This window comes from Macaca fascicularis, chromosome 19, assembly GCF_037993035.2.
Source record: "Macaca fascicularis isolate 582-1 chromosome 19, T2T-MFA8v1.1".
NCBI lineage: Eukaryota > Metazoa > Chordata > Mammalia > Primates > Cercopithecidae > Macaca > Macaca fascicularis.
The window spans coordinates 51,428,396-51,450,553 of NC_088393.1; the positions used below are offsets into that span (position 1 = coordinate 51,428,396).

The following is a 22,158-nucleotide window of genomic DNA, read 5'->3' on the forward strand; positions in this document are numbered from 1 at the left end:
AATCCCTAAAGAGCATAAAGAGAAAGGAAGTTTTGATATTTGGAAATTGTGGGCTTTGAGTAAAGAGGCTGATATTCTAGACCTGCTATCGTTTCACTATGACCTGAACAATTTGCTTCCTCTTTTTAGCCTTCCATCTCTTCCTGCAAAATAAGGCAGGGTTTTCAATCTCTTCACCACACAGGAAAAGGAAATAGAAAAAGAAATAAATAAAGCCCACTCCAGGAGCAGTGGGTCACGCCTGCCGTCCCAACATTCTGGGAGGCCAAGGCAGGCAAATCGCTTGAGCTCAGGAGTTCATGGCCAGCCTGGGCAACATGGAGAAACCCCCTCTCTACCAAAAATACAAAAAAGTAACCAGGCCTGGTGGTGCACACCTGTAGTCCCAGGTACTCGGGAGGCTGAGGTAGAATGATCTCTTGAGCCTGGGAAGTGGAGGTTGCAATGAGCCAAAATTGCATCACTGTACTTCAGCCTGAATGACAGAGCAAGACCCCCTCTCAAAAAAGACAAAGAAAGAAATAGACAATCTCAGTGCTGGCAGTGCTGTGGAACTAACATCTTAGGGTTGGTGGAGAGAGTGGACTTAGCACTTGTGGGAAGAACCATATTTCCTGGGGGCCACAAGGCCACATATGCCCTGTGAAGACTGACCAGGGAGTGTTGAGCTGCTACCCATCTTTCATCTATTTGTCAGGCAAAAATTCTTTCAAGATCATTCCACTTGATTTTCCTTTAAATAAAAATAACATGGGAATGGAATGGAATTGCCGAGTGGCATGGTGGGTTTATGCTAAAATTTTTAGAAGTTGCCAGATTGCTTTCCATAGTGGTTGTACCATCTTACACTCCCACCAGCAGTATGAGCATTCCAGTGCCTCCACATCCTTGCCAACACTTGACGTGGTCCCCTCTTTTTAATCTTAGCCATTCTAATAGTTCTGTAGTGGTATCTTACTGTGGTTTTATTCTGCATGGTTTTCTTGAGACAGAGCCTCATTATGTTGCCCAGGCTGGAGTACAGTGGGCCCATCATAGCTCACTTTCTCTTCAGGAAACTCTTCCCTGATCTTTCAGTCTAGGTCAGAAGCCCAGTAATATACAGTCATGAGGCCCCCATATTTATCCCTTTTGACTATTAGTGAATCTGTAACTTTTTTTTTTTTTTAAGATGGAGTTTCACCCAGGCTGGAGTGCGATGGCATGATCTTGGCTCACGGCAACCTACACCTCCCAGGTTAAAGTCATCCTCGTGCCTCTGCTTCCCAAATAGCTGGGATTACAGGCATGAGCCACCATATCCAGCTAATTTTTTAATTTTTGGTAGAGACAGGGTATTAGCATGTTGCCCAGGCTGATCTCAAACTCCTGACCACAAGTGATCCACATGCCTCGGCTTCCCAAAGTGCTGAGATTACAGGCATGAGCCACTGCGCCTGGCTCAAGGTCGACTCTTAAGACTTACAACCTTGCTACTTCAGAGTTGGTCTGAGGACTGAAATGTATCACCTCTTATCCATCAGGAAATAGCATCACTTCTCTAAGCTTCAGTGTCCTCATTTGAAAAATGGTAAAAATGTGGGCGGAGGATTACCTAGGTGCCGAGGCAAGAGACTGAAGGCACATACTGTTTCAGTATAATAAAGAAAATAGAATAAGAATAGTCATAATACAAATTAGATATAGAGATGATCATGGACAATTATCAACCATTATAAACATTATTAATCATTAGCTTTTAATATACTCTTTGTTGCATTACTAATATAACCTAGGAATAACCGGCAGGTATAGGGTCAGGTGCTGAAGGGACATTGTGAGAAGTGACCTAGAAGGCAAGAAGTGAACCTTCTGTCACGCCCACATAAGGGCCACTTGAGGGCTCCTTGGTCAAGCGGTAATGCCAGTGTCTGGGAAGGCACCCATTACTTAGCAGACTGTGAAAGGGAGTCTCCTTTCCTTAGAGGAGTCAGGGAACACTCTGTTCCACCAACTTCTTGTGGAAGGCTGGATATTATCCAGGCCTGCCCGCAGTCATCCGGAGGCCTAAACCCCTCCCCGTGGTGCTGTGCTTCAATGGTCACACTCCTTGTCCACTTTCATGCTCCTCCCATACTCCTGGTTCCTCTTTGAAGTTCATAGTAGTTAGCGGTAGAAGAAAGAGTGAAAGCTTTAAAGTCTTTGATCTTTCTTATAAGTGCAGAGAAGAAAACGCTGACATATGCTGCCTTCTCTCTCTGCTTGGGCTACCTAAAAGGGAAGGGCCCCCTATCCTGTAATCACGTGACTTGCTTCACCTTGTCAATCACTTAGAAGATTCACCCTTCTTACCCTGCCCCTTTGTCTTGTATGCAATAAACATCAGCGAGCCCAGCCGTTCGGGGCCACTACTGGTCTCCGTATCTTGATGGTTCCCCGGGCCCAGCTGCTTTCTCTTTATCTCTTTGTCTTGTGTCTTTATTTATTACAATCTCTCATCTCCGCACACGAGGAGAACACCCACTAAGCCCTGTAAGGCTGGACCCTACATAAAAATTCCTGCCCTGCAGGTAGGCGAGGAAGTTCAGAAGTGGTGTGCATAAAGTGCTTCCTATCCAGCCAGGCAGTCTTGAGTTTCAAGGCCTGTCTTGTCATTCAGGGACTGTGGAATGGTCTTAGCGTTGGAGCAGAGAGTGGCATTTGGTGCTTGGTGTCATCCTAACCCCCACAGTCCTGTAGTAGTTAGCTAGAGCTGCCATGACAAAAATACCACAGAGGAGTAGATAAGCAACAGAAATTGATTTTATCACAGTTCTAGAAGTTGAAAGTCCATGCACTTTCCTCCTCTGTAAGAGGTCACAGCGTTTCCCATGAGCTCTCATATATGTGGTGGAGGGAGAAACAGAAGGAGCAGGTGCCACAGAAGTCTGAGTCACCCACTGGGTCACTGGTGCCCTGGGACTTGCTGGAGCCTGATCCCATACACAGCTCTCCCTGGGATGCTGGAGGCTGCTGTGCACGACCCAGGTAACTCAGACGTCACTAGAACATGATGTGCCACTCAGGTCCCAAAGCCCTTGGTGTCCTGTGGTCCAGCATTCTGATTTCAGTAAGCCCAGGGATAAGCCAAGAGCTGCTTTCCCAATGAATGCTTACCTGCAGGAGGAGTCATGGTCTTTCTCTAGAGCCTCCAGTTCTGCACCGTGAATCTTCTGGAGATTGTGAAAGGCTGCGTAAAATAATACACTGGATTTGTAACATACATGCTGTAACATTCATTAGTTTCTTTTTTTTTTTTTTTTTTTTTTTTTGAGATGGAATCTCACTCTGTCATCTAGGCTGGAATGCAGTGAGGCCATTTTGGCTCACTGCAATCTCCGCCTCCCAGGTTCAAGCAATTCTCCTGCCTCAGCCTCCCGAGTAGCTGGGACTACAGACACCCGCCATGATGCTTGGGTAATTTTTGTATTTTTGGTAGAGACGGGGTTTCACCCTATTGAGCTGGTCTCAAACTCCTGACCTCATGATCCGCCAGTCTTGGCCTCCCAAAGTGCTGGAATTAGAGGTGTGAGCCACCACACCCAGCTTCATTAATTTCTTAATACCCTCTTCCAGGAGTTACTGAGAAAGATATTTTACAATTCTAAGTGGAATATTTTATTGGGAAGGACTGTGGTTTATTTCTGCGATAATTCTATTGTGGCTTAAACAGTTTGTTCTTTTATAATTTGGAGTATTCTCTCTACCGCCTATTGTTTACTTTTGACCTTTGATATTTATGCTATGCAAATTTATCAACCCCTGATTTTACTTCTTCAAAGCCAGTATGAGGCTAGTCAAGCCTGATTTCCTCTTACAGGAACTAAGACTTTTGCCCCATGGTACTTGTGTAACCAGGTTACAAGATTTAAAAATCTATTGCAAGTGACAGTAATTAAAGACAAACAAAAAATCAAATGTGGGCTACTCTGGAAGAAGAAAGCATTGGAATGTAGATTTTATTTGTTTATTTGCAGAGACATGAACCAACTTATACTCGTTTAATTTCCACATTATTTATGGAGAGTCTAAAGTCAATTTCTGAGAACAGAAAACCAACTTGAAAAGCTGTTTAAATTCTATTAGTGGGATTTACAAAGGTACAAGCGTTAAGAAAAAGAGAGAAAAGAGAAGAGAGAGGTAGAGAGAAATGAAAACGTGACACAAATGAGAGCCAGACAATGGAGATGGAGAAAAAGCCGTCGAGAGGGACAGAGGGTGCGGTGGAGGTCTGCAGAATCTAAAGATCCACCTCTCTTCTCCGGATGCTGACTTCTCACCTGATCCCAGAAACACACTGAGCTTTAACTCTGACCACATAGTCCTCAGGATGACAGAGGGTGAGGCCACCTGCACCCCACCAACCTTCCACAGCCCCTCTGCATGGGCTCTGCCCAGCACCCTACACGTGCTCTGAGGCCTCTTATTGCAACAAATGACTTCCACGGACTTCGGTTCCCTCCACCACCTCTTTCTCCTCGGTCAAGCATCTTCAATGGTCTGGATACGTGTATTTGCTTCCATTTGTTGCCTTCCACTCACTCGTCCATGTCCACTTCCATCTTCCCCTTTCTCTAACATTGCTTGTACTGAGGTCAGCAACATCCTCCTTTATTGCTAAACCTGCCAGGAACTCACAGGTTAGTTTTACGTCCTTTGACACTGAGGGCTACTTCTTTTCCTGGAATAATCTCTGTGAGGTAAATATACATTTTTTAAAATTTTGTTTAGCCTGGTGCAAAAAGATAAAGAGACTCTCCTCTTTTTGCTCAGAGCATTTTCTATTCATTCATTTATTCACTCATTCATTGACAGAGTCTCCTTCTGTCACCCAGGCTGGAGTGCAGTGGTGCCATCCAAGATTACTGCAGCCTTAACCTCCTGGGCTCAAGCGATCCTCCCTCCTTAGCCTCCTGAGTAGCTGGGACTACACACACACTCCACCATGCCCAGCAAATTTATTATTATTTGTGTGTGTGTGGAGATAAAATCTTGCTATGTTGCCTAGGCTGGACTTTGAGACTTTTTTTTTTTAGAAGAGGTGTAATTGAAAATCCTTTCTCTGCCCCGTGGAGATGTATGTAAAGTTTTCTAAAGCATACATAAGCCTCTTGCCTGCCTCACAACCCAGAACTGTCCTCCTCAAGGCCCTGGGAGCTCTCTCTTTGAAAGGCAGGCATCCGGGCAGAAAGCACCCCTGTCTCCCAGTTTCTGTGAGAAGGAAGGAACCTCAGTTCTGGGGGCATCTCACTCCCAGTTGCAAAATTACCTCCTGTCATAGATAAGAGAGGTTTGTTTTTCCTGTGGATAAAGCCAATTAACCACACAGAGAATCAACCCAGTTACTGGGTGAATTTAGGATGAATTATGTGTGACAAATGGTGCAGTCGAGTCCTCTCACCTGGGGACTAGTCACCGTCTATCTGGAAACCATGTGTGTAACAGGTTGCACCTGCTTGACTGGATACAAAGGTGGAGTTTCTTTCTGTCATTGTCATCTCTTAGCAAATTGCATCACATTTTGGCTTAATGGTTACTCAATCATAAGACAGGTTTCTTTTACTTCTACGGAGGGGGGTTTCTGGGCTGAGCAGAAATTTGTTTCTTAATTATATTTTTCCAGCACCCCACACCCAAGTTACTCCACCTTCTCTGAAGCTGCTTCCCCCAGGCTTTAACAGAGGCTGCTTCCCGGGGTTCCTCCCAGGCCCTGCCTCTCCTGGTTCATCTGATCTCCTACCCTCAGGGTACCATGGCTTCCCTCCCTTCCATGTGCTGATGCCTCTTGGATCTCTAACTCTAGGCAGAACCCGGCTTCTCAGTTCTTCAGCTCAAATACCCACTTTGGGACGGGCGTCTGCACCAGGACATCCTGCCGGGAACTCTCCTGGTGGAACACAGTGCATGTTCTCTGGCTGCCCTGCAGTTGTTAAATGCCACCAGTACACGTGGGGAATGTTCTGCTTCCCAAGGAGGAAGCCGGAAAGTTCATTTTCCCAGCACTCCTTACAGGAGGGACACGAACACGAGTCCAGGCTTTCCCCATCAGGTGCTCCCGTGAACAACTCAGGATCCCGAGCAGCACCAGGAAGCAGAGGGTGCATGGCACCGATTTTTGTTTTTATTTTTTGAGTGGGGATGGGGGACAGTGGTGCAGAAGCTTCTGGACTCCAGGGCCAGCCTCAGCAGTGCAGGGTGCAGGGTGTGGTTTCTGCCTCCTGCAGTAGCTGGAAGATCTTGACTGGAGCTGTCCTGTGCCTGTGGTTTAATCCTTGCCCTGGGCCCTGTGGCCTCCAAGCCGGTTTGATGAGTGCCCTTGGAGCTTGGTGACCTTCCTACACTGTCCTTTAACCAGTCCCTTTTCTGCTTCTTGCTGGAGTGAGCTGGGCGGTTTTCTCTGAATCTGCTCCTGTCCTGGGTTCTCCTTTAAGGAGCGGTACCCTGGGCACCTGACCCCTCAGCCAGATGCCCAGCAGATGTTCTCATGCTTCCACTTTCCTTACCTCTTCATGTCTGGTGGTCACTCTTTTCTGTCCCTTCCATGTCCTACATCTCTCTCTGCTGTGTCCTGTCTTCTGCACCCAGTGGCCTCCACGTAAGTTTGCACCACCACCCATTCTTCCTTGGATGAATGCAGTGATCTCCCCGGGTCTCCCTGTCTCCATGGGGGCCACCAGCATCCGAGCCAGCTTCTTCTCTGTGGCAGAGATTATCTTTTTCAGTCCTCCTCTGGCCATGGCCCTCTCCTGCTCCTCTTTCCAGGACTCCCAAGTCCCTGGGATGTGCTCCAGCTGCTAAGAGAGCCTCGAAGGTTGATGACGTGGCCTCCACAGTCCTCCCGAGCAGCTGCCCCACCTACCCTCATCCTTCAGCTCCATTATATTTCCTTTTTCTGTTTAATTTTTTGAATAGGTGTTGTATTTACATGGCTCAGAAATTTGCATCCGTGTGTAGCCATATATGTGTGCAGGCACGAAGAGCCTGTCTCACCCGTGTTTCCTATGCACCCAGGTGCTAGCCCCATGCCAGCCCCAGTGGCCAGCTATGCTCTTTGTGACCTGCAAAGCTTTCTACAGCTGTTTTATGAAAAGAATAGGAATTATTGTAAATTATGGTAAAATATATATAACATAGAATTCACCATCTTAACCACTTTTTTTTTTCTTTTCTTTCTTTTTTTTTTTTTTTTTTTTTTTGAGAAGCAGTCTCGCTCTGTCACCCAGGCTGGAATGCAATGGCACAGTCTCGGCTCACTGCAACCTCCGCCTCCCAGGTTCAAGAGATTCTCCTGCCTCAGCCTCCCAAGTAGCTGGGATTACAGGCACACGCCACCAGGCCCAGCTAATTTTTGTATTTTTAGTAGAGACAGGGTTTCACCATGTTGGTGAAGGCCAGGCTGGTCTCAAACTCCTAACCTCAGGTGAGCCACCCGCCTTGGCCTCCCACAGTGCGGGGATTACAGGCTTGAGTCACTGCGCCCGGCCTAACCTCCTCATTTTCTAGATGAGGACACCGAAGCTTGGGGAGGAACAGGAATTGGTTCAGGCTAAGGAAGATCTGTCGATCTCTCTTGCACCAAAAAGGCAGAGCTGCCTTTCTCAAGGGGCTGTGTATTGGGGTGTTCTTGCACAGCTATAAAGAAATACCTGAGATGGCCGGGCGCGGTGGCTCAAGCCTGTAATCCCAGCACTTTGGGAGGCCGAGACGGGCGGATCACGAGGTCAGGAGATCAAGACCATCCTGGCTAACACGGTGAAACCCCGTCTCTACTAAAAAATACAAAAAAAAAAACTAGCCGGGCGAGGTGGGGCGCCTGTAGTCCCAGCTACTCGGGAGGCTGAGGCAGGAGAATGGCGTAAACCTGGGAGGCGGAGCTTGCAGTGAGCTGAGATTCGGCCACTGCACTCCAGCCCGGGCGACAGAGCAAGACTCCGTCTCAAAAAAAAAAAAAAAGAAAAAAAAAAGAAATACCTGAGACTAGGTAATTTATAAGAAAAGAGGTTTATATACTACAAGGCTACAGTAACCAAAACAGCATGGTACTGGTACCAAAACAGAGATATAGACCAATGGAACAGAACAGAGTCCTCAGAAATACCACACATCTACAGCCATCTGATCTTTGACAAACCTGAGAGAAACAAGAAATGGGGAAAGGATTCCCTATTTAATAAATGGTGCTGGGAAAATTGGCTAGCCATAAGTAGAAAGCTGAAACTGGATGCTTTCCTTACTCCTTATACGAAAATTAATTCAAGATGGATTAGAGACTTAAATGTTAGACCTAATACCATAAAAACCCTAGAGGAAAACCTAGGTAGTACCATTCAGGACATAGGCATGGGCAAAGACTTCATGTCTAAAACACCAAAAGCAACGGCAGCAGAAGCCAAAATTGACAAATGGGATCTCATTAAACTAAAGAGCTTCTGCACAGCAAAAGAAACTACCATCAGAGTGAACAGGCAACCTACAGAATGGGAGAACATTTTTGCAATCTACTCATCTGACAAAGGACTAATATCCAGAACCTACAAAGAACTCAAACAAATTTACAAGAAAAAAACAAACAACCCCATCAAAAAGTGGGCAAAGGATATGAACAGACATTTCTCAAAAGAAGACATTCATACAGCAACAGACACATGAAAAAATGCTCATCATCACTGGCCATCAGAGAAATGCAAATCAAAACCACAATGAGATACCATCTCACACCAGTTAGAATGGCGATCATTAAAAAGTCAGGAAACAACAGGTGCTGGAGAGGATGTGGAGAAATAGGAACACTTTTACACTGTTGGTGGGATTGTAAACTAGTTCAACCATTATGGAAAACAGTATGGCGATTCCTCAAGGATCTAGAACTAGAAGTACCATATGACCCAGCCATCCCATTACTGGGTATATACCCAAAGGATTATAAATCATGCTGCTATAAAGACACATGCACACGTATGTTGATTGCGGCACTATTCACAATAGCAAAGACTTGGAATCAACCCAAATGTCCATCAGCGACAGACCACAGTAAGAAAATTTCGCACATATACACCATGGAATACTATGCAGCCATAAAAAAGGATGAGTTTGTGTCCTTTGTAGGGACATGGATGCAGCTGGAAACCATCATTCTTAGCAAACTATCACAAGAACAGAAAACCAAACACCGCATGTTCTCACTCATAGGTGGGAACTGAACAATGAGATCACTTGGACTCAGGAAGGGGAACATCACACACCGGGGCCTATCATGGGGAGGGGGGAGGGGGGAGGGATTGCATTGGGAGTTATACCTGATGTAAATGACGAGTTGATGGGTGCTGACGAGTTGATGGGTGCAGCACACCAACATGGCACAAGTATACATATGTAACAAACATGCACGTTATGCACATGTACCCTAGAACTTAAAGTATAATAATAATAAAAAGAAAAAAAAAAAAGAAAAGAGGTTTAATTGGCTCAAGGTTCTGCAGCTGTACAGGAAGCATGGTGCCAGAATCTCCTTCTGGGGAGGTCTCAGAGAGCTTTTACTGATGGCGAAAGGATGCAGGCCAGAGAAGGGGAGCAAGAGAGAGCAGGAAGGGGAGGTGCCACAAACTTCAACAACCAGATCTGGCAAGGACTCACTCACAATTGCAAGGACAGCACCAAGTCATGAAGGATCCGCCCCCATGACCCAAACACCTTCCATCAGGTCGCACCTCCAACACTGGGAATTACATTTCAACATGAGATTTGGGTGAGGGACAAATATCCAAACTAAGTCACGGGGCAAGAGGAGGTCCCTGGAGCTGTTGAAGCAGAAATGGGGTGAAGAATAGAGGTGGAGAGCGCTTAGGCTTCCAAGGTCTCTTCTAAGTGTGAGATGGAGGGACTCTGTGACCAGGTCATCTGGAGAGTGACTCAACAAGGTGATTACTTTCCCAAGCATGAGCCCTCAAGGGTCAGACAGGGGCTGAAAACTGCCACACATTCTTCCCAAATCCTTTGACATGTGATCATTCAACGATAATAGTTCAAAGATAACAAAGGGATTGGAGCTTTACCAATCCGTTTCTTATTGTGGCATTTTCTCTATTAAAAATAAATACTCATTGATACTGTAACTTACAGAATCAGTACCAATTCTGAAAGTATACAAAGCGTTGCCTTACTTTAAGGAAGGAGACCACTACTACTCCTGCTACCCTCCTCCCTCCACCTTGCCTAGTTCACAAGACAGGAGGAAAGTGAGAAACAAAAAGATGGAAAGAAACAGAAGTAAGGTAAATAGCCAGACAACCTTGGCACCACCGCCCGGCCACAGGAGTTAAAAAAAGTAATAATAATAACATCAACCCCTGACCTAAACTACTTGTGTTACCTGTAAATTCCAGACTATGTATGAAAAAGCACTGCAGGGCTGGGCACAGTGGCTCATGCCTGTAATTCCAGCACTTTGGGAGGCCGAGGCGGGTGGATCATGAGGTCAGGAGATCGAGACCATCCTGGCTAACACGGTGAAACCCCATCTCTACTAAAAATACAAAAAAATTAGCCAGGCATGGGGTCAGGCGCCTGTAGTCCCAGCTACTCGGGAGGCTGAGGCAGGAGAATGGCGTGAACCTGGGAGATGGAGCTTGCAGTGAACCGAGATTGCGCCACTGCACTCTAGCCTGGGTGACAGAGCGAGACTCTGTCTCAAAAAAAAAAAAAAAAAGAGAGAAAAATCATTGCAAAACTTTCTGTTCTGTTAGCTGTTGCATGTAGCCCCCAGTCACATTTCCCACGCTTGCTCGATTTATCACGACCCTTTCACGTGGACCCCTTAAAGTTGTAAGCCTTTTAAAAGGCCAAGCATTGGCTGGGCGCAGTGGCTCACACCTGTAATCCCAGCACTTTGGGAGGCCGAGGCAGGCAGATCACAAGGTTAGGAGATGGAGACTATCCTGGCTAATACGGTGAAACCCCATCTCTACTAAAAACACAAAAAATTAGCTGGGCGAGGTGGCGGGCACCTGTAGTCCCAGCTACTCGGGAGGCTGAGGCCGGAGAATGGCGTGAACCCGGGAGGCAGAGGCAGTGAGCCAAGTTTGCGCCACTGCACTCCAGCCTGGGCGACAGAGCGAGATTCCATCAAAAAAAAAAGGCCAAGAATTTATTTTTCAGGGAGCTGGCTCTTAAGAAGCAAGTCTGCCGATGCTCCCAGCCAAATAAACCTCTTTATTCTTTAATCCAGTGTCTGAGGAGTTTTGTCTGCAGCTCGTCCTGCTACGACTTCATGTCACATCTGGAAAGCTTACATAGGCTGGGCATGGTGGCTCACGTCTGTAATCCCAGTACTTTGGAAGGCCAAGGCAGGCGTATCACCTGAGGTCAGGAGTTCACGACCAGCCTGGTCAACATGGCGAAACCCCGTCTCTACTAAAAATACAAAAATTAGCCAGGTGTGGTAGCAGGTGCCTGTAATCCCAACTACTCAGGGGAGGCTGAGGCATGAGAATCGCTTGAACCTGGGAGAGGGAGGTTGCAGTGAGCTGAGATCGCGTCACTCTACTCCAGCCTGGGGGATAGAGAGACTCTGTCTCCAAAAAAAAAAAAAAATACAAAAAATTAGCCAGGCGTGGTGACAAATGCCTGTAATCCCAGCTACCTGGGAGGCTGTGGTAGGAGAATCGCTTGAACCCGGGAGGAGGAGGTTGCAGGGAGCCGAAATTGCGCCATTGCACTCTAGCCTGGGCAAAAAGGGCAAAACTCCATCAAAAAGAAAAGAAAAAAGAGGAGGGGAGGGGTGGGGAGGGGAGGGGAGGGGTGGGGAGGGGAGGGGAGGGGTGGGGAGGGGAGGGGTGGGGAGGGGAGGGGAGGGGTGGGGAGGGGAGGGGAGGGGAGAAGAAAAAGAAAAGAGAATGGAAGGTTACATACATGTGAAAGTGAACTGCCAGCCATGAGCAACAAATCCAAGTGACGTCTTCTTCATGGTCCTGACACAGACACGTGGGTTCGATCTGACAGCAGCCTGTGCCGTCACAGCTACTGCTCATGCATGCATTCGGGGTGCCCAAAGTGACGCTGAAGGGGGCATTCCTGGATTCAGCCCTCCAGGAGACCACGAGGAGGCTGGTGCGATAGAATCAGAGGAAGACGCCTGGGCTGCGCAGGGGCCACTGTAAGTGAGGAGTGAAGAGGCCAAGCTGACTCCCAGCAGCCAGGGCCACTAAGGTGGGTGCCGAGGCAGAGGCCAGGCTGGGAACATGAGAGGCCGTTTGGGTAAGGAGATAAGTTCCGTGAGTGAGGGCCAAGGGTCTGACCTCCTAGTGTGGCTGGAGAAGCAGAGACAACTGAGCGCAAAAAGAGAAAAGGGCTAGGCGAGGCCATCTTGCAAAGCACAGCCCACCCTGCACTGCCTGCCTGAGGCTGCAAAACAGGCGGGCTCTTCCTGTCAGTTTGCCCGCCACTCGCCTTCGGAGCATGCGCACCCTCCGAGATTGCCAGGAATTGACTTCTCTGTGGCCAATGAGGTGCCGTGTTCCTCCAGGCTCATCCAATGAATTTATCCGATGCTTTTGCGTCCACCAATGGGGTTTCGAGTGCTGTGTGGCCAGGCTGGCCCGGCCTTGGAGAGGCCTAGAAGAATGCCAAGCCCGGGGAGAAGGCATTCCGGGCCTCAACTTTGGCGTCGTGAGATTCTTGTGAGGCGTCTGCCTGGAAGCCGACGGAAATTTTGCTTCTTTAAAGAGAAAAAGAAGGCTAGGGACTCAGATTCCTGGATTCTGAGGAAAGAGAAGGCTGGGGACCCAGATCCTGGCTCTGAGGGGAATGAGGGTTGAGGGCCTGGGCTCCCGGGCCTGAGAGGGGAGGGGCCCAGAATGGCGTGTCCCGCGGGAAAAGGTGGTTGGAACCCAAACTCCTCGATTCCTACATAGGACCGGGCTGGGCTCTCAGAATCCCGGGTTCTGATGGGGCTGGGACTGGGGACTGAGATTCTGGGTCCCTGAGAGAATGTAAGGGACCCCTGAGACTGAGGGAGAAGCAGCCTTCAGGGCCACACTCCTGATCCTGAAGTTGGAGGGCACTGGGTGGCTGGGCCTGAGAATAAAAACCATGAAAAACCGGGGCACGATAAACCTGTGAACTCGCTCCAGCTCTCAAGCCGATTAGGGACAGAACGACTTCAGAGGTCGTGGTCATATACACCATAAACCCCACTGTGAGGCCGGGCGCGGGGGCTCATGCCTGGAATCCCAGCACTTTGGGGGGCCGAGGCGGGCGGATCACCTGAGGTCAGGAGTTCAAGACCAGCCTGACCAGTATGGTGAAACCCCATCTCTACTAAAAATACAAAAAATTCACCGGGTGTGGTGGCGGGCACCTGTAATCCTGGCTACTCGGGAGGCTGAAGCTGGAGAATCGCTTGAACCCGGGAACAGAGGCAGTGAGCGGAGATTGCGCCACTGCACTCCAGCCTAGGCGACAGTGCAAGACTCCATCTCAAAAAAAAAAAAAAAAACGCAGATTAAAACACCCCACCCTGAAGTCAGTACTTGCCAGGACCTAGATTTGATCTCATGCGCTCTGACTGAAAAGTTAGTTGCTTTCTCTCCATCAAATTCACAGATCCAGACCAGCTCCTCCCAAACCTCTCCAGAAGAAGCCATGGGAACCCCTCGTATCCAGTATTTGCTGATCCTCCTGGTCCTAGGACCCTCCCTCCTGACCTGTGCGTATAGGGGACGTAGGGGAGAGCAGTGTGTCACAGAGGGTGGACTGATGATGAAAAAGGAGCCGCCTTGGCCCATGGAGAAGTGCTTACCCTCTTCTCGTTTTCTCCCCAGCGGGCCTAGAACTGTATTGTCAAAAGGGTCTGGCCATGACTGTGGAAGCGGATCCAGCCAATATGTTTAACTGGACCACAGAGGAAGTTGAGATTTGTGACAAAGGGGCACTTTGCCAGGAAACCGTACTAATGATTAAAGCAGGTGAAATGAGATGGGGCAGTTGGGCTGGGTAGGAGGGAGGTGGATTATGTCCATGTTAATGCTTGTTCCCTTCGTCCAGGCCAATCCTGAGGGCCACCATCCATTTCCCCTCCTTCCTGTCACATAACAGGGACTGAGACAGCCATTTTGGCCATGAAGGGCTGCATCCCAGATGGGGAGGAGGCCATAACAATTGTCCAGCACTCTCCACACCCCGGCCTGATTGTGATCTCCTACAGTAACTACTGCGAGGATTCCTTCTGTAATGACAAAGACAGCCTGTCTCAGTTTTGGGAGTTCAGTGAGACCACAGGTACCCTGGAAGTGGGAGAGATAGGTACTAAGAGAAACTCCATGAAGAGCGTGTGCATGGCCTCCCTTTGCATTCTGACTTGGCTTAGCCTAAGTGGCCCATACCCCAAAGTATCTCACAGTTCAAGTAATTTTATTTTTCTGAATTGTTCACTGGGATCTAAACACTGCTCAGAGCAGAGAGACACCAGTGAAGGCTGGAGTATAAACTGGGTTTTGTGTTTATTAAGCAATAAGACAGGCCGGGTGAGGTGGATTGCCTGAGGTCAGGGATTCAAGACAGCCTGGCCAACATGGTGAAACCCTGCCTCTATTAAAAATACAAAAATTAGCTTGGCCTGGTGGCACACACCTGTAATCCCAGCCACTCGGGAGGCTGAGGCAGGAGAATTGCTTGAACCCAGGAGGCAAAGGTTGCAGTGAGCCAATAGTGTGCCACTGCACTTCAGCCTGGGAGAGAGAGCAAGACTCCATCTAAAAAAAGAAAAAAGCAATAAGCATCGGTGTAGGTTTCTGAGCAGGGTGGTTTTATCCGTCTAACAAGTATTGGTTTCCCATTGCTGCATGAGAACAGCTCAGTTCCCCAATTAACATGGCCTATAGTAACTTGGCCCTGCCTGTCTTTTCAGCTTCATTTCCCTCTCTTCCCTCTCTCATTTACTGTGTGTTTCTGGGGCTAATACTCAAAATGCTTAACAATGTAGATGGCACTGGCCAATCAAAATGGATGTTGGCCATAAAAAAAAAAAAAAAAATAGCTCAAAGAAATAGCTGGGCCTACAAGCTGAGTATCAGCCCTGCAACTGCTCACAATTCCCTGAATCCACCCAGATGGCTCACACCACCTGACCTTTGCCCTTGCTGTCCCTTACTACCCCTCCCCACCCCATTTTCACATAGCTAACCCCTGTTCATCCTCCATGTCAACTCAGGTATCAGCTCTTTGAAAATATTTACTAAATTCTTTTAGGTAGTTGGATATTCCTCTATTCCTTTGTCATTATACCTTGAACACAGCAGCTACTGAGTTGATTACTCACATGTCTTTCTCCTAGACAGAGATGCTAGATGACAGGAACTATGTCCTTTTTATCTCTGTATCTTCACACCTCCGCAGAGGTTGGAAGTCAGATTGATGGAGATTTCACAGCAGAAAGCACCAGCTGGGGAAGGATGGGGAGGCTGCAGTAATGGGCCTTGATTAGAGTGGCATCTGCAGGAAAATCTTGGGGAAGACAAGGCAGCAAGGAGCAAGACCTCTGGAGGCAGGACCTGCCCTTAACTATCTCTCTCGTTTCCCTCCAGCTTCCACCATGTCAACAACCCTCCATTGCCCAACCTGTGTGGCTTTGGGGACCTGTTTCAATGCTCCTTCTCTTCTCTGTCCCAATGGTACAACTCGATGCTATCAAGGAACACTTGAGATCACTGGAGGTAAACTGAAATGAACATCTGATAGTTTCAGAGGCTGGAAGACCATTTGAGTGGATCCCAAGAGATTCTGACACTAAGCTCTCCAGGGATGAGGGGGGACTGGATTCTCCTCTGATGTCCTAAAAAATCTCTGTCTCTCCCCATCCTTCTTTGTTCCATAGGTGGCATTGAGTCGTCTGTGGAGGTCAAAGGCTGTACAGCCACGATTGGCTGCAGGCTGATGTCTGGAATCTTAGCAGTAGGACCCATGTTTGTGAGGGAAGTGTGCCCACGTCAGCTTCTCACTCAACCTCGAAAGACTGAAAATGGGGCCACCTGTCTTCCCATTCCTGTTTGGGGGGTTACAGCTACCGTTGCCATTGCTGCTGCCATCAATTATTCACTTTTCCTAAAAAGGCAGTTCTGGGCCTGGGTCTGAGGACATCTTTTTTGACTGGGAGCCTTCTTACCATTGAGCTTCAACAAGTTGAGGAATAGGTGGGAATTTGAGGGAGAACAGAGAGATACTATGAATGTATTTGACATTTTTAATACAATTTCTGCTATAATTTTTGTATGCAGTAGGCATTACTAATAAACATTTCTGCTGTGATTTGTGTATGTTTCAACACTAGAAGTGGAATTTTAGTGCTGAAAGAGCCTTTAAAATTCATCTTCTCCAAACCACACATTCTCCAGATAGAGAATCTAAGATCTGGAAAACTTCAGTGAGTTTCTTACATTTAGCTATGGCCAGAGCCAAGGCATGAAGTTAGGTATTTTGACGTAAAGTCTGATTTTCCTTTCACTCTAATATGCTAACTCCTCTTGCTAGCTGGAGCAGTAACTAGCTTTAGCCTTCTCCAGAGCACTCCCAGCCCAATCTTAAGGCTGCTGTTCTGGGGTCCTAAAATTTCCCTAGGAGGTATGGCTAAATGAGAAAAATCGGACTCCAAATTCTTCAATTATGGGCCTTCGGTAGTGGCTCATACCTGTAATCCCAGCACTTTGAGAGGCAGAGGAGGGAGGATTGCATGAGCCCAGGGGTTTGAGACCAGCCTGGGCAACCTAATGAGACCACATCTCTACAAAAAATTATAATCCAAAAATTGGCCTGGCATGGTGGCGCTTGCCTGTAGTCCCAGGTACTTGGGAGTTTGAAGTGGGATGATCACTTATGTCCACCAAAAGAGTCAAACTCTGTAAAATATTTGAAAAGATTTATTCTGAACCAAATGTGAGTGACCATGGTGTGTGATACAGCACTCAGGAGACCCTGAAAACATGCCTAAGGTGGTCAGGGCACAGCCTAGTTTTATACCTTTTAGGAAAACATGAGGCAATCAAATACATGTAAGATGTACATTGTTTCAGTCCAGAAAGGCAGGACAACTCCAAGTGGAGGAAACTTCCAGGTTACAGGTAGATTCAAAAATTTTCTGATTGTCAATAGGTTAAAAGAGTTATTATCTAAAGACCTGGAATCAATAGAAAGGAATGTCCGGGTTAGAATGATAAGGGATCGTGGAAACCAAAGTTTTATCACACAAATGAAGCCACCAAGTCGCAGGCTTCAGAGAGAATACATTGTAAATGTTTATCAGACTTAAGGTCTATGTTGACGTTCATGCTGGTCAGCGTTTCCCAAAATCCAAAAGGGAGGAGGGTATAATGAGGCATGGCCAACTCTCCTTTACCACAGCATGGCCTGAACCAGTTTTTCAGGTTAACTTTGGAAAGCTCTGGCTGAGAGGAGGGGTCCATTCAGATGGTTGGGGGGCGGGAGTGGTTTATCGTTTTATTTTTTGTCTGCACTTGAGCTCAGGAGGTTGAGGCTACAGTGAGCCATGATCATGTCTCTGCACTTCAGACTGGATGACAGAGTGAGATCCTGTATCAAAACAAAGGACAAATTCTCTCATTACAGTGGGCCCCATTTCTCTGTGTCCTGTCTATCCCTTGCCTGCTCTCCATCATTCCTTCCCTTCCCTGGGGCTGACTTTATGACTCTTCAGTGGACTTGGGAGGAGGGAAGGACTCATTATGGTATGATGAATGGGGACCTGTGACCACTTGGGGGGCAGAGATTTTTGGAGAATGCTCATGCTTATTATTACTCAAAAATATATAAACTCTATCTTATCTTATTGTAAAAAACCCAAATGATATCAGAGGTGTATAGAGCAAAGTAAAAGGTGGGGAGGGTAAAGGGGAGACAGATATTTTCTTCTTAAAAAAAAAAAAAAAAAAAAAAAAAGCTTTACTAAGATTTACCTGACACACAGTAAACGGCACCGGAGGTGGGAGAAGAGACTTTTATTACAAACCCTTGTTCCCCTCCCGAAAGACTGGGGAGTTTGGCCATAGTATATATATATTCCAACCAAGTTCTTTCTAGAAAGTTCTCTGGTTCTACCCAGTGAGAAAGGAAAAAAAAAAATCTTGCGACACCAAACTCACTATGCTAAAGGGAAAGTCAGGCTTGGGAATGGAGTCACACCAAACTGCCTATTTTGTTCCTAAATATATAGATGCAAAGACAGCAGGCTACACACCTCCCCAGCAGGCCTTGCTAACAATTTGGCCACAAGGAAATTCCTTGTAGGCCCCAAGATCTTTACCCTAAAACATTTCTGTTGAGTTTCACCCTGACAATGTAATTAACAGCTATCTTCACAGGTACTGAACAAGACAGGACCAGAAGTCCTCCCTCTGCTCACCTGAGACAAACGCCTATTTCAGTCTTTCCTCCACCAGATGTTTAGTTTATTTTATTTAAAAATGCAAATCTGGCCAGGCGCCTGAAATCCCAACACTTTGGGAGGCCAAGGCGGGCAGATCACGAGGTCAGGAGTTTGAGACCAGCCTGGCCAACATGGTAAAACCCCATCTCTACTAAAAATACAAAAATTAGCCAGGTGTGGTGGCAGATGCCTGTAATCCCAGCTATTCAGGAGGCTGAGGTGGAGAATCACTTGAACCCAGAAGGCGAAGATTGCAGTGAGCCGAGATCAGGCCATTGCACTCCAGCCTGGGTGACAAGAGCAAAACTCCATCTCAAAAAAAAAAAAAAAGCAAATTCACAGAGGGCAAGACGATTGCATAGTTGACTATTCCTCTACCCTCTCCTGTCACATGTAAAATGTGGATTCAGTGAAAGCTGATCAAAGCCTCAAAAGAATGTAACCACTTTCCCTTTTTATTCACTCTCCTCCTTTTTTTCTTTCCTCTTTCCCCTATTGCCCACTCCTTTCCCCACTTTAAATATTGAAGTCCCCAGGCCAGGTGTGGTGGCTCACACCCATAATCATAGCACTTTGGGAGGCCAAGGCAGATGGATCACCTGAGGTCAGGAGCTCAAGACCAGCCTGGCCAACATGGTGAAACCCTGTCTCTACTAAAAATATAAAAAATTTGCTGGGCATGGTGGCGGACGCCTGTAACCCCAGCTACTCAGTAGGCTAAGGCAGGAGAACTGCTTGAACCCGGGAAGCAGAGGTTGCAGTGAGCCGAGATCATGCCACTGCACTCCAGCCTGGGCAACAAAAGTGAAACTTTGTCTCAAAAAAAAAACAAAAACAAAAACAAATTGAAGTCCCCAAACCCTCTTTGGAAAAAGCACAGATCACAGATGTTCCTGTGGTTTTGTTTTGCTTTTTCCTGGATTTGTCCTAAATCTTAGCAAAAGAAACTAAAATAATTAAGACTCACCTCAATCATTTGCTTTGATTTATACCACTCTTTTGCAGTTTAAGCACTACTGTAGCTAATTTCTCATCTTTGTCCTTAGGTAGCCCGTCCCCATCATGTCAGTTTGCTACATCTCCCTAAAGAGGAAGAAGCAGCACACGAAAATCAAATTTTAACTGAGGGCCAGGTGCAGTGGCCCACACCTATAGTCCCAGCCCTTTGGGAGGCCAAAGTGAGTGGATTACTTGAGCTCAGGAGTTTGAGACCAGCCTGGGCAACATAGTGAAACCCTGTCTCTACAAAAAATACAAAAATTAACTGGGCGTGGTAGCGCGTGCCTGTATGTAGTCACAGCTATTTGGGAGGCTGAGACAAGAGGATGGCTTGACCCAGAGAGGTGGGCAGTTTGCTGAGGTCACGCCACTACACTCCTCCTCCCCAGATGATAGAGCATGACCCTGTCTCAGAGAGAGAGAGAAAGGAAGAAAAGAAAAGAAAAAAGAAAAGAAAAGAGAGAGAGAGGGAGGGAGGGAGAGGGAGAGGGAGAGGGAAGGAAGGAGGAAGAAAAGGAAAGAGTGACAATGCCAAATTCTGGAGAGGAATGGAGAAGCTAGATCTCTCATATATTGCTGTAAGAATGTGAAATGGTACACCCACTCTGGAAAACAGTTTGGCCATTTATTTAAAAACTAAAGACACACTTACCATCTACCCAGCAGTCATACTGCTGAGCGTTTATCCACGAGAAATGGAAACTTAAGTCCACACAAAAATCATGTACATGCTTGTTCTTAGCAGCTTTATTTGTAATTAGCCCAAAATGAGAACAACCAAAATGTCTTACAGTAGGTGAATGTTAAACTCCACAATAGAAAGAAACAAACTATTTCTACACACAGAAACTTGGATGGATCTCAGTGGCATTATGCTGAGTGGAAAAAAGTCCATCTCGAAGGTCATATATGTACTATATGAATCCATGTATATAATATTCTTGAAATGGCAAAATTATAGCAATAGAGATGTATTTTATTTAACTGAATGGTGTATCCAAAATATTACCATTAAACATGTAATCAATACAAAATTTTAATGAGATATCTTACATTCTTTTTTATACTAAGGCTTCAAAATGTGGTGTGTATTTCACAATCATGATACATCTTAATTTGGACTTGTTACATTTTAAGCATTCAGTATCCACATGTGGCTACTATATGATATAGCAGCTACTATATTGTACAGCACAGATCTAAGTGATATAAAATGTGTCTTCAAATGGGTGGCTCATTTTTTTATTGTGATGTTTATTTTATTATTGAGTTTTGAGTATGTTTCATATATTACAAATGCAAATTCCTTATTAGGTATATCATTTGAAAATATTTTCTTCTACTCTGCCTTGTCCTTTCCTTCTCTTAGTCTCTTTCACAGACCATGGGCTTTTTGGGATTTTTTGTTTGTTTGTTTTTGTTTTTGTTTTTTGAGACAGAGTCTAACTCTGTCGCCCAGGCTGAAGTGCGGTGGCACGATCTCGGCTCACTGCAACCCCTGCCTCTCGGGTTCAAGCAATTCTCCTCCCTCCACCTCCCGAGTAGCTGGGACTACAGGTGCACGCTACCATACCCAGCTAATTTTTTGTATTTTAGTAGAGATGGGGTTTCACTGTGTTGTCCAGGCTGGTCTTGAACTCTCGAGCTCAGCAATCTGCCCGCCTTGGCCTCCCAAAACGCTGGGATTATAGGCGTGAGCCACCGCACCCGGCAGAGCATGGGTTTTTAATTTAACAAAGTCCAATTTATCAACTTTATGAAGTATGCTTTTAGTATTATATCTAAAAAAAATTTGGGCCAGGCATGGTGGCTCATGCCTGTAATCCCAGCACTTTGGGAGGCTGTAGGCAGGCGGATCACTTGAGGTCAGGAATTTGAAACCATCCTGGCCAACATGGTGAAATCCCATCTCTACTAAAAATACAAAAATTAGCCTGCTGTGGTGGCAGGCGCCTGTAATCCTGGCTACTTGGGAGGCTGAGGCACGAGAATCACTTGAACCCATGAGGTGGAGGTTGCAGTGAGCCAAGATCACACCACTGCACTCCAGCCCAGGCAACATAGTGTAACCGTATTCCCCACACCAAAAAAACACAAAAACAAAAAAACCGCCCAACCAAAGGCAAACATTGTCCTATAGTCAATTTTTACACCCACCAATACCACACTAACTTGGTTACTATTGCTTCATGATGTCTTGAAATCAGGTAGCATTAGTGTTCCAACTTTCTTCTTGTTTAGCCAAGTTTTTTATTGTTTTTTGTTTGTTTGTTGTTGTCACTGCTTTTCTAAGTCGTTAGCATTTCCAGGTGAATTTTAGAATCATCTTGTCAATTACTACAAAAATTCTGCAAGGATTTTGATTGGGATTGTTTGAGAATTGACATCTTAATGTTAGCAAAACAGGAGCATAGGAGAGCCAGAGTGACACCATTTTTTTTTTTTTTTTTTTTTTTTTGAGATGGAGTCTCGCTCGCTCAGTCTCAGTCGCCCAGGCTGGAGTGCAGTGGCACGATCCTGCAAGCTCCGCCTCCCGGGTTCACCCTATTCTCCTGCCTCAGCCTCCTGAGTAGCTGGGACTACAGGCACCCGCCACCATGTCTGGCTAATTTTTTGTATTTTTGATAGAGACAGGGTTTCACCATGTTAGCCAGGATGGTCTCAATCTCCTGACCTCGTGATCCACCCGCCTAGGCCTCCCAAAATGCTGG

At 46.5% G+C, this 22,158-nt stretch overlaps 2 protein-coding genes and 1 non-coding gene across 4 annotated transcripts in view; 1 reads left to right on the top strand and 2 right to left on the bottom strand.

The window, feature by feature from the left end:
* CD177 (CD177 molecule) overlaps window positions 1–3,204 on the bottom strand; it is a 30,158-nt gene extending 26,954 nt beyond the window's left edge. The window contains exon 1 of one of the 2 annotated variants that reach the window (XM_065534520.2): window positions 3,136–3,204. In XM_065534520.2, the coding sequence (XP_065390592.1) occupies window positions 3,136–3,151 (16 nt within the window). In that variant the 5' untranslated portion in view covers window positions 3,152–3,204. The remainder of the gene's footprint in view (window positions 1–3,135) is intronic. The other variant, XM_074023777.1, reaches the window with a different exon arrangement.
* Window positions 3,205–13,620: 10,416 nt separating this feature from the next.
* LOC101925906 (testis-expressed protein 101) lies at window positions 13,621–16,317 on the top strand. Its single transcript, XR_006694348.2, has 5 exons — window positions 13,621–13,720; window positions 13,836–13,979; window positions 14,110–14,292; window positions 15,597–15,725; window positions 15,887–16,317. It is a non-coding gene; the product is annotated as a testis-expressed protein 101 (transcript).
* Window positions 16,318–16,907: 590 nt separating this feature from the next.
* The window catches only part of LYPD3 (LY6/PLAUR domain containing 3), a 48,262-nt gene continuing 43,011 nt past the window's right edge, over window positions 16,908–22,158 (bottom strand). The window contains exon 7 of the transcript XR_012427645.1: window positions 16,908–17,595. The gene's annotated coding sequence lies outside the window, so the exon portion shown is untranslated. The remainder of the gene's footprint in view (window positions 17,596–22,158) is intronic.